This window comes from Phalaenopsis equestris, unplaced genomic scaffold (assembly GCF_001263595.1).
Source record: "Phalaenopsis equestris unplaced genomic scaffold, ASM126359v1 Scaffold000558, whole genome shotgun sequence".
Classification (NCBI taxonomy): Eukaryota; Viridiplantae; Streptophyta; class Magnoliopsida; order Asparagales; family Orchidaceae; genus Phalaenopsis; species Phalaenopsis equestris.
Window position 1 is genome coordinate 119,399 of NW_018164998.1, and position 12,143 is coordinate 131,541.

Sequence of the window (12,143 nt, forward strand, 5' to 3'; positions counted from 1 at the left end):
ACATTGACATATCTAGCAACAATCACTATAAAACCCATGAATCATTTGCAGTTCTACAAAATGCTTTGGACACTTCATAAAGTGAACCTCAAATAAATGGAATAATATGCTAGTGGAAGCAACCTTACACACAACATGTGCCTAAATCAAAGCACATACTAACGCGTGCATCTCATGCGTTTCAAAAGGGCATTGATTGAATAGAAAGTGAAGAGATAGGTTATCTAAGCCCCAAATGCATTTTTCTCACTTCATAAAATAATTTTCAATATGCATTTCTTACTTTCAAACATTTCAAGCAATGAAAATAATAGAGATAACCCTCAAACATGCTTTTCCATAGACATTCATAAAGGAATAAAGGTGCATTTCTACCTTATCCTAATCATTCTTTCAAATGCTTCAATTAAAGAAAATAAAAAAATGATCCATATGTGTATATTTCATTTCTCACTACCCTAAGTGAATATTCATGCAAACATTTTTTTTATTTCAAGATTTCCAACAGCATATCTCGAGCAAGACAACAAAAACAGAGGAGAGGAAGAAGAATACCTCTTTCAGCAGATTTGAAATAAAACTATAAGAATGGCTAAAGAAAAGACCACTACAAATGCTCCACGTCACAAGCTTTTGAGATTTCTAGCTTAAAGAGGATTCTGGCAATACTCTTCTTCCTCAAGAGCTTTTTCTTTCTTCCTCAAAATTTTTTTTAACAACTCCCAAGCCACAAAAGATGAGAAGAAAAATGTTAGAAAAGATTTTGGCAGCACCTCCCCCACTCTCCAAATTTCGGCCAACCTTAAAATCTTCCCCCAAATGGGATTTTATAAGCATTAGAGGAGGAGATCAGCCACCTACCAGCCACCCTAGTAAGCAAATCGTGTGAGGGGAGAGGAGAAGAAAGATTTAAGGCAAGAGGAAATGCAGCCTAGGGCAGAGAAAGGTCGGTCAGGTGGAGTTCCATCGTTGGAGGGCTGCTCGGTTGAGAGGAACTCGAGGAGGCCGCGTGCGTGAATGGACCGCGGAATGTCGGGAGAAGGCAGTCGAGCGAGATTGGCAAGGAGAGCCGCGGATCGTGGAGCTAGAGCACGGGCGAGGAGCGATCGCGGGATCGAGCCGAGCGCAAGATGGAGGATTTAATCGTGCCAGGAGAATGGGAAATAGATATTAGGGTTTTATAAATATTATATAATTAAAAAGAATAAGTATGAAAATACTTAATTTTTTAAAGTAAAAATTTGATTTGCACATTTTAATTCGTGTGAAATAATTGCAAATTGGATACCCGTTTTAGGTAATTTTGATGCTCCGGATGCATTGACGTGATCCGTTTCGCCGCCGGAAGTCGTTCTGACGAATTCATCGATTTGCGTGTCAATTTTCTTGTGTCGAAAGTATGGCAATATGGGTGTCCTCTCCTACCAAAATTGGTATCCCGGACGCATTGGCGCAGTCCATTTTGTCGTCGGAGGTCATCCGGAAATGTTCACATTTTCACCCGTCCCTTGGGCTTAATTGAAGTCCGATTTCGTGCAATTCTGTGAACTTTGTGCCTTTGATGTGTGTATGTGACGAAAAAGAGTTGTGACGATGTCTTCCTAAGGCTTGAAGTCCTATTTGGAACATTTCCCTTGAATCTTCGCAAAATAACCCATAACCGCTCGTTCATAAGACGATGGTCTTGTGCCAAAGATACTAGACATCAAAGGAAAATAGGAATTGGCTAGAATTTTCTAAAAGAGTGAGTCTCAAATCTAATTTTCTAAGACGGTCAATAAGAACTCCTAAAACTAGATCCTAGGCTGTAAGGAGGAGAAGAGAAGACCTCACAAAAATGAGGTCAACACTAATGTCCTGATTTAGGCTCCCAAAACTGGTCCCAATCCCATCCCCCTGCGCTTTTTATGCTCTTAGTGCTACATCAATCTCTCTTCGCTTGAAAGAACTCTACAATGCAGAGTTTATATAATATGTATAACAAAAGCAAACTCCAACTCCAATCTCAACAAGTACAAAATTTTGCGGTGGTGAGTCAGTCGATATAGCATATGGTAACACCCATAAAGTAGGTACTTGGCTTCATGCAAATGAGTTAGGAGAAAAAAATACTAATATTTATTATGATTGGAGCATGCATCTAAGAATTTAGACAATATGAATTTACAAGGAAAGATAGTAAAAGGGTCCTACGACAAAAAAAAATGATGGGATTTGGGAGAATTAGTGCTTGCTACTTACCAGAGAAGCAAGTGAGGGAAAGTAACACAAAGCAATTTTCAGGGTAGGGAATTTGAATATCAATCTTCATTCCAATTGTTTAGCACTCAAGAGTTTGTTTTAGACAACATTAATCCTTTCATTATATCTTTATATAATATTATTGGGCTTGGCATAAAAGAAAAGTTTTAAATAAGCAAAGAGACGGGAGGAGTTGGGTGCTTAAGCGGTTGATGGGGTCAGTTTGTCATGAGAGGGTACTTTAGTAGTTCAAGCGCCCTTTGGTAAAAAGGAGTACTCTTCAGTCGTCACAGCAAGGAGGGGTGCAGATGACCACTCTTGTCAAGGATGTTGCATTTTTTTATTCAACTACCTCTCATTTGAATTTAAGTGGTATGTCCCTCAATAATTCCCCCCCATAAATTGAAATTCAAGTTTCAAAATTCAAAAGTTTGGATTTTAAAAATTTAAATTTCAAAATTTCAAATTCAAAAAAAAATATCACATAAACATATTACAATACTTTAGTTTTAGACTTACAATACTAATAACAAAAAAATAAATAAAAATTAAGCTAATATCTTGGTAGAGGTTCTTATAATTGGTCTTGTGCTACCTCTATGTGCATGATAATGGAAATCGTCATAAATGACTTTGAGGTCTACCAATGATGGGTTCTAGAAGGAATTATTTGATGTATTGGTGGAGTGGACAAAATGTGGCTAAGGATTAGTGATCGACCAAAGGCTTTGATGTCAATTTGGCCAAGCAAGGCTTAATACTCGAGTTCAAAAATTTAGTGAGGGGAAATGGATGGACCCTAGGCTCTAAAAGCTCATAGAATGTACAAAGGAGTATCTCTAATACAATTTTAGAGCATATGGTGTCATTCCAAGGGTTTACAAGGATGTAAATGAAATCCAATCCAAATTATGGGCTAGTCTTGTCAAAGAGCCCTCCCATGGCTTTCTATGTTAATTGATGCATGTGTGGCTTAGAAATGACATATGAGTGGAATGGATGTGTATTAGAAGGTTTTTAAAGCTTGAGAAAATTAAATAAAAAATAAATCATTCTTTCCACGCATTAAAGAAGTAAGTTGACAACTAACTTCAAGCAATTTTCAAGGTTAGAATTTCGGCCACCAAGCTTTAAATTCAAGGGTGAGCACTCAATATTTCAATTCATTAATTAAGTGCATAGAATATTTATATAGTCTTGCAAGGAAGAAAAATTCAAGATAAGCAAAACACAATGAGGAGGTTTTTCATGAAAGGTGCTTGGATGGTTCAATAACTCCATGAAGAGTAAAGATGAGTACCTTTTTACACTAACAAAAGATGTGCAGTGCCAAACATGATGACTACCTCTCATTGGAATTTTAAGTTGAATTTCCCTCCATAATTTGAAATTCAAATTTCAAAATTAAAAATTTTGAAAATCAACAATTCAAATCTTAGATTTTGAATTTCAAAGCTTACAAATATCATAAAAGCGCGTTACAACACTTTAGTGTCAGACTTAAAATGATAACAACTAATAAATTAAAAAAAAATTAACATAACAACTTTATTTAGGCTCTTTTAATTGATTGATGAAGTCTATCTCCATATAGCTCATGTTCTCCTTGTGCTAGATCAAAAAAATTCAAGAAGTTAAATGAAAGAAAGGCATAGCCATTTAAAATTATGTGTTGCAGTAGGGAACATGTCAACATATTAAAATTTCTAGGGAGTTCTAACATTATTCTAATCTTGATTGAATTCATTTTATAAAATTAAAATCAAGATCATGGATTCTTTTCTTTCCAACTCGTCCTTACGGATTGGCATTTAACACTATGGCAAACAAATCTATATTTCTTATTGTTAAAGCTATTATAAACGATGAAATGGTCCAAATATTGATGGTGAATCAGGAGAATACTATGCATTAAATAATAGATTTATTTGTGATAATTTTTGGATTCTATTGCTAAAAGCATAACATTTATATCTTGATTTGCTTGATGAATCAAATGTTAAATTCAGTGGAGTTGAATTTGGACAATCAAAGAGACTAGATGGAATTATAGAAGTATAAATTCGTGGGAAAAAACAAGTTATGTTCATACAGAAGAGAAAATCTGCACATTTATTTTATACTGTAATTTTTATTTCCTTCTTCTGACTTTATTTACTTCTATTTGTCTGAACAAGTTTGTGATGATATGACCAACAAGAGTAGCATGTTTTGCTTTTATTTTTTTTTTTTATTAGCTATGAATTTTTTGTTGTTCTAAAAATGAATTATATTGCTTGAGGTTTTTTACTACAAATTAGAGCACCATTCCAGATCTAGTACCATGTTCATTTACTGAGTCCATCAAAATAAATGATCTGGCCATATAACAAGTGGTTTCTAATGCTCATGTTTTGTGCTCCTATAACATTTGCTGATATATATGAACTATTATTGTGTGCATATCTTGTTGCTTGAGATCACCAACTTCGTTGTACAACCGGGACCAATTTTATTGATCTATCCACATGAACCCTATCAATTTTGAATTGAGATTAGCCACTTCAAATTTGTAGATTATAATGTGGAAAGCAAATGTATACAAATGAACTTTAAGGCAAGTAATAATTCAATATTTGATTTACTAAAATTTTAACTTATTTTCAAATTTGTGTACTTGGTTGGATACAGATTCCTTTCAGTGCAGAGGCTGAATGCCCTATGTTTGGTGATCTATTACCCTATACCCCTTTTATATGTAATTGATTACTTATTTTGCAAAGGGTGGTTGATTTTAACCAAATTCACAATGACTAGTTTTTCAATTGCTCTGTTAATTCCAAGCACACTGTGCTATTGGTGACTTTAAATTTTATGTTGAATTCATCTGTTTGACTGACTATCATTATCTTTTGGCACGGAAGTTGAATGTTTTTTATGTTAATTTATAGAATTAAAATTTCTTACTCTAATTGGCATTATTTTGAATTAAAATTTTCTAAATACAATTTGTATGGCTTCATCTATCACATCATATAGTTGGACTAAAAACCCTAGAACCTAAGAAAATATATTTCATTCAAGAACTTGCGAACTATGCACATGAATGTGTAACAAACATCTTTTATTTATTCATGTACCATATGTCGAGATCATTTTGTCACCAAGGCGTGTTCATCACATGAACGTTTAACCACATGAGAGATGGAGATAATAAGGGTTTTAAAGAAGAAGCCCACAAATTAACGAAGATTCCATGATAAAAAAAATATGCCTGCAAAACATCTCATTCAACACAGAAAAGATAATCTAAAGAAAAATGCACGTTTGGTATTCGAATGAGTCACATTTGGAGAGCCGTTCATTGGGTTGATAGTCTATCATGATGTAAGAGATCCTCGTAAATAATAGAGCTTTTTGTCGAAAAAACCGGTGCACTATGATTTTAAAGGACCTAGAGATTGATGAGAAAAGCAAAATTTAACTAAGATTCTTTGCTTTGTAAAATGGGTGAGAAAATGTCAATAAAAATGGTTATGAATAATCAAGATAGCATATTTGAGCATACATCATGTTTTGTGGAAGGTACTATTGCTTATCTAGAATCATTTATTCATTATATCTAGGGTTGTGCCATAATAATAATCATATTAATAATAATAATAATTAATCCAAAAACCAAACCAACTAATCACATCATTTTAATTTGATTTGAAATTGTTTCACATCAAAGAATAATAAAGATATTTTTATACCATTCTATAAATTCTATTGGGTAGATTATCATACAAAACTGTTACAGAATAAACCCTATATGTGAAGGAGAACGAGGATTTTACTCATTACAAATCCATGATGTTGTTTCAATAAGAAAGTAGAAAAAATTATTTGCATCTAAGCTGAACTTAGTAGGAAAAATACACCCAAAAAAATTTTCTTATTCATAAGAGCAGTTTAAATAAAGGGGCTTTTGCTTACATAGCACCCACAACTTTTATATTTATCTATCTCACTCCTAAAATTTCATAATTACAAACATCATATGAAAAGTAACACTAATTATCATCTTTTAATAGTCAAATATATCTTTTCATTCATACGTAAAGTGCTATGTGTGTAAAAATGAAAGTTTAGGTGTGTGATTGGTAAATCCATAGGATTTAGGTGCCATGTATGTAATTTTCCCATAAATAGATCAATAAAACAAAAGAAAAAGCAGAAAAATTAAATTAGCATGCATCTTCTGCCATATATATCATCATAGTAAACACATGCCACAAATAATATATGCTAGTTTTTACTCCTTGATATAGCGCGTATTATTTTACATTATTGGCATATATGCATTTAGCATAGAATGAAGTTAAATTAATAGTGATTTTCCTAAGGAATTTCGGACCTGTAGTGCAATCATAAGCAAAAAAATGAATCACGAGACTAACAACTCAATAACCTAGACTTATAAAGGATCTTGCGACTATAGTGGGGCTGAAAGAAAAGCTACCGATCAAAGAAATCCCCGCCACTAGGGAAAAACAAAGCACTGGTAAGCTTTAACAAGCAAAGCATAAGAAGGCAAGATGGAAATGGAAACCTCCATGAGTCATAATAGACAAGTGATATAAACCTTCTAGCAAATTCTTCTTTATCCTTTAACGCTTGTTAACACTCCTCATTCACATCAATTTCTCATACTTCAAAACTTATCTAACTAGCCGCGGCCTTCTACATGTAACAGTAGTGTCCTACAGCATGCTCACCACCATCAAGGTCAGTCATTGCTCGTAATTTTTTTAACCAAATCCTCAATAATTCAATTGCTTTCCAAAAAATGTGGAATATATACTGAGGAAATTAATGTAGCTTGCTTTAAAAAAGTTTTCTTCCTAAATTGAATATAAAAGCAAAGTAAGATCTCCATGCTCATTCTCTAACCTGAACCTTAACGACTTCAAAAATCATTTATTCAAGCCTTCGTAAGGAGTTTGCAGCTCTAATAGCTTTGAATATTGCTTGTCAATCGGTTTTTTTGCAGGATCATTTAATTCTAATTGTAACCTGATCTTTAATATTTGTTTAACCAAGGCATTTGAAAGATTCTGAGAATAATGCCTTGGCTAAACTATGGATTAAAAGATTTGAAAACTCATGGTTTATGAATGTCACTAAATATTCAATATTATATTGATAAAGAATCTTCTTCGAAGAGTAAAATGTTTCAAATGAGGTACTTTTTTCTAATTACTAATATATTGCAGCTTATCCATTTTTACATCATATGCTTGATATCTATTATTTCATGATGAAAGTGTAAATTGATAAGTAACCTTCTGAAAATATTCCAAGGAAATTATTATGACGTCCTTAGGAAGATAAACTAGAAACAACAAGCAGGCTGTAGGTTGGTTAGCTCATAAATAAATAAGAAAACCTCAAGACCATCCACCAGCATAAAGAGCTACTGAAGGTCCACCTGCTACCTCGTTTCATATTGTGCTTGCTGATCTTAACGATACAGTACCATATGCAGAAAAACTTACAGTTGCCATTAACAAAATGGTAACCAAAGCACCATATCCATGTGCTAACTTGATGCTTCAAGAATTCAAGTTCTTAGCAATTGTAACGGGAATTTGCATGGCAATGACGGTAAAGAAAGCCTTACTGCAACGTTATACAACAGCTTCCAGCAAATTCAAAAGAAAATTTTGGTTCAGTAATTTCCGATTCTTGAACAACAGATTGAGGTCAATCTCCTTCATTCAACCCAACAGTATGTTTTCCTTCTAAATATCTTGCTTTGCTTAAAATAAAAAAACATGAAATATTTTCACTTGGGTATTCAAGACTTCAAAATGGAAAGAAATGTGAATTAATATATGGTTCATTCCACAAAATAAAATATAGGAAGAGCAAGTTATACCTAACAAACAAATAAGTTTTTTATACTTTGTTGTGGTTACAGTTCTTTAAGAGTCAACATCTTCAAAATAAAAGATCTGAATTCTCAAAATTGTGAGTATGTCTACACATAGAAAGTAAGTCCAAGAACAAAACTAGCCAAATAAGAAAATTCTAAAAGCCAATTGTCACCAATCATTGCAAATTTGCCGCAATGCAATACTTTGAATATATATTTCCTCTGGAACTTGGCCAGCCAACATTATGTTCTAACACTAAACAGACATCAAGTACAAATAGAAAAAAACCAACCATGTGGCCCCTGACTCGAGATAGAAAACACTGAGTTTCTACTTAAGAAAAGGAAAAAATCAAGTCTCCTTGCATAGTAAAAGTAATATCTTAACAAAAACAAATCGAGCAAACACCTTTTGAATCAATCATCACCCAGCTTTTCCAATTTGCAAAATATCTTAGGTGCGAACCTTGTAACAATAAGACCAATAATAACTTCAACCGCAAAGCAGACAGCAATCACTGAAAGAATATATCCAACTATGAGATGCAAACCTTGTAGAAAGCGCCAAAGCCATCTTGAGAAAGCATGTTCTTCGTAATATGCACGGCCGATCCCTGTCCTAGCTGGATCCTCACCTGAAATCCAAACACAAAGACCTCAAAACACAAAAATACGAATACAAAATTACATCATACATAGCGGCAGAACCGGTAATACACATAACTACAAAAATTTTAATGCAAAACTACAAATGAATTTATCCAAACAGAGGAGGGAGAGTCCCTCATTCCGCCACTGATCATACACAAAACATCTGATCGCCCTTCAACAATTATCCTACCAAACAAATCTATACCAAAACTTCGCTCTAAAGGAACCAGATTCTTCACCGAGACAAAGAATGTCAGCGCACCTTGATCATATCGATTGGTTGGATGACGCAGGTTGCGAGCATGCCGGATGCTCCGCCGTTAACGAAGGGCTTGACAGTGTTCCAGACGCCGGACTGGCTCTTCGGCTTCGCCTCCCCCATTTCCACCGGCAAGGCTGATCAGAGGGAAAAGGGGACAGAGGGCGCCAATGGCGAGGCTGAAAGCGCAGCGGGGAGACGGGGCATTGGGTATAAATATGGCCGAGAGGGACCGGTCGGGTTCTTTCTAGGGGTAAAGGCTTTGGGCCTGGCCCCATCAGCTGTTGCTGGCTTATTCCGTTTATGAGGGAGAGTGCTTGATGCCACGTGTTTATTTCTTATTGCGCAGCCAAGGTGAAAGGGAGCACAGTGAATATATTATCTTATTTCTTCTCCTTAAATTTAAACTTATGCAAGGACCTCTATAACTCTTATTTACTCTCAAATAATTGCTTAACTTCTAAATTTACTAAGGATAAACTCAAGCATGAAGTCATTATATTTGTAGCCATTAAATTAGAGTTCCTTTAAGCACTAACCCTGATAGAGCACGAGCTATTCTTTTATTCTTCATCTCTTAAATTAATGTTTTTTTCCAAAGCTAAAAGAACAAAAAAAAACATTTGTTAATAATTTTTAGACACGTCATAATTTGAGGTTATAAGTTTAATTAGGTTATTAATATTGAAGCATCTATAGAGCCATTATCATTTATATCATGCATTTCACTATCTCTTTTTTTTTTGCATATGGTATATCTAAATCATGGCCTATATCAATGAAAAGTGTTGTAATTACTTGATCATGTATCAGTCTTATTTAAATTAAAATCATTTTGGAACCAAAATATATAAATATTCGAGATTGATGTTGAGGCGATATTGGAATCACATTAAAAACATCATGATTTTTAATAGTCTATTAAGAAATAAAATTATGGAAGAAGATTCACTAAAGTAGGACATCTTTTTATCTAGTTTTATTAAAATTTATAACTTTGTAAATAAGATTTATAAGATATTTAAGAGAAATAATTCCTTATATCATTCATTTTTTTATGAAATTTAACAAATTATTCAAGTAACTTGGTTTTCTTCTTTCTTTTCAAATCCATGCAAAACAAAAATATAATATTTGATTCACCTTTAAAAAATAATTAGTTAATATATAACTTCAATATCAAAAGTTTGTGTCTCAATATATTTTGAGAGGTTATAAGTATGAAGTAATTAATGAGCTTGGGTTAAAATATAAGAGTTTATAAAAATTTTCTTATTCTTCCACTCTCTCAATTTTTTTTTTAAATGATAGTTTTTTTGCTAAAAAAAACTTTAACAACTAATTTAAACCTATCTAAGGACTTGATCTACAACAAAGCCACATCGTTCACAAGAAATTTTTAAAATTTTAAAGCAATTGTGATAACATATGTAAAGTTTGAAAGATGGTACGCATATAAACCTTATCAAAAAAATTTAAGAAATAATTTAATTCAAGCAAACCGTAACATTTGAGATTGATTAATGGTGGGAGATTTTTGTGTCTCCACATCATAGAACTTTCAAAAGACGTTTATCTAAACGACCAAACATAATATTTAAAGTATATTATACTATACCGAGGGGGGAAATACTATCTTAAAATGGGCCTAGTCATTCAGATGATAAAAATCTTTATAAGTCTACAAAACCAAGACTTTTTCCCTTACCTTACGGGTGTAAAAAAAGGTTTATTTTATTCTAAGGTTGTATTCTCTATAAGGGCAAACCCTTATAGTTAATTGCACTTCCAGAGCCACGAGTCCTAAAAAAGACTCGGTTAATATACTGGCATATGCTCTTCAGAATAGAAGGTTGGACTTTCAAAATTAAGATTTTGGAGGTGAAGGAAAAATTTATAGTGGAGTATTAAAAAATTAAGCTCAAAATAATGGGACTTATATTTCGATGACAATATATCATGTAAAGGCCCAAACAAAGGGATTTAACCGTATAAGGAAAAAGGTTTACCCAAATGATGATGGTTGCAGAGTTTGTAAAAACTAGTGGAGAGCTTTGATTAATCGTATGAGGTCAAAAGATGAAATCTAGAATGATTAGTTTGATTTCATTTGAAGTTGTCGATATTAAGGATTTTTAGATAGGAGCAAGGTCCTGGACTCTATAAGAATTATAATAGGTTGACTGACCTAGACTTTATAAATAACATCCTCAATCATGATGCTCATAGCTTTTTGACATCCCAAATAAGTTGGTATCCTTCAGGATGCTCATAGCTTTTTGGCATCTCAAATACGTTGGTATCCTTCAACTACCAATCTTATAACCAAAATCCTCCTTGAGTGTCATGATCATGACATGTGGAGGGTTCCTTAGTTTCTAGGTGATTTGAAATTCCTTTGTTAGTAACAATGAGTTACATCATCCTATGGTAGTCCCTTTATTTTTAGGGGATATAATTGTTATTTTATATGTCCTAGTCCATAGAACAAACTAGAGTATCTATAGAGTGACAAAGGTTTCCATACTTGGACTAACCTAGAGTATATGTGTGATCCTCAGTTCTTGTGTCTAAGTTTGATAACCTAGAGTTTGTTTTGGATCTACTTAGTTATAGTTCCTATTTATGATAGTGCATTGGAGCAAATACCTGACAGTGACTTGATATATGCTTAAAAATACAAGAATTTGACACCACTACTAGAAGATTTAAATCCCCGACAACGGCGCCAAAAACTTGATGCAACTTTTAATATGCAAGAATTTATGAACCCAGATTTATATATTTATAATAATTTTGTAAAGTCACAATTTCAAACGCAAGTATACGTATCGCTCAAGTAATACAGGGCTCTAGTGGAGTCCGGTTTATCGATCCCACAAGGAAGCGAGGTAAGAGGCCCTTAGTCAAATCCTAGTCTACTACAATTAGTCCTTAGTTTGGAATGTCGATTAAAATGATGTTTTATCTAGCAACTACTCCTAAATGCAAGTGTTAAATGTAAAGATAGTAACTATAACTAAATGCAAATATTAATTCTAATGATAACCCTTTTTGGATGAATTGATTTGGAGAATTTTGAGATATTAAAAA

General features: G+C 33.4%; 1 protein-coding gene across 1 annotated transcript in view; it reads right to left on the reverse strand.

Annotated features, from left to right (window-relative positions):
- The window catches only part of LOC110029303 (mitochondrial dicarboxylate/tricarboxylate transporter DTC-like), a 38,211-nt gene extending 28,890 nt beyond the window's left edge, over positions 1–9,321 (reverse strand). Inside the window, exons 1-2 of the mRNA XM_020731543.1 lie at positions 9,054–9,321; positions 8,692–8,775 (exon numbers count right to left, since the gene is read on the reverse strand). Of these exons, the coding sequence (XP_020587202.1) occupies positions 8,692–8,775; positions 9,054–9,173 (204 nt within the window). The 5' untranslated portion in view covers positions 9,174–9,321. The remainder of the gene's footprint in view (positions 1–8,691; positions 8,776–9,053) is intronic.
- Between the last annotated feature and the right edge of the window lie 2,822 nt (positions 9,322–12,143).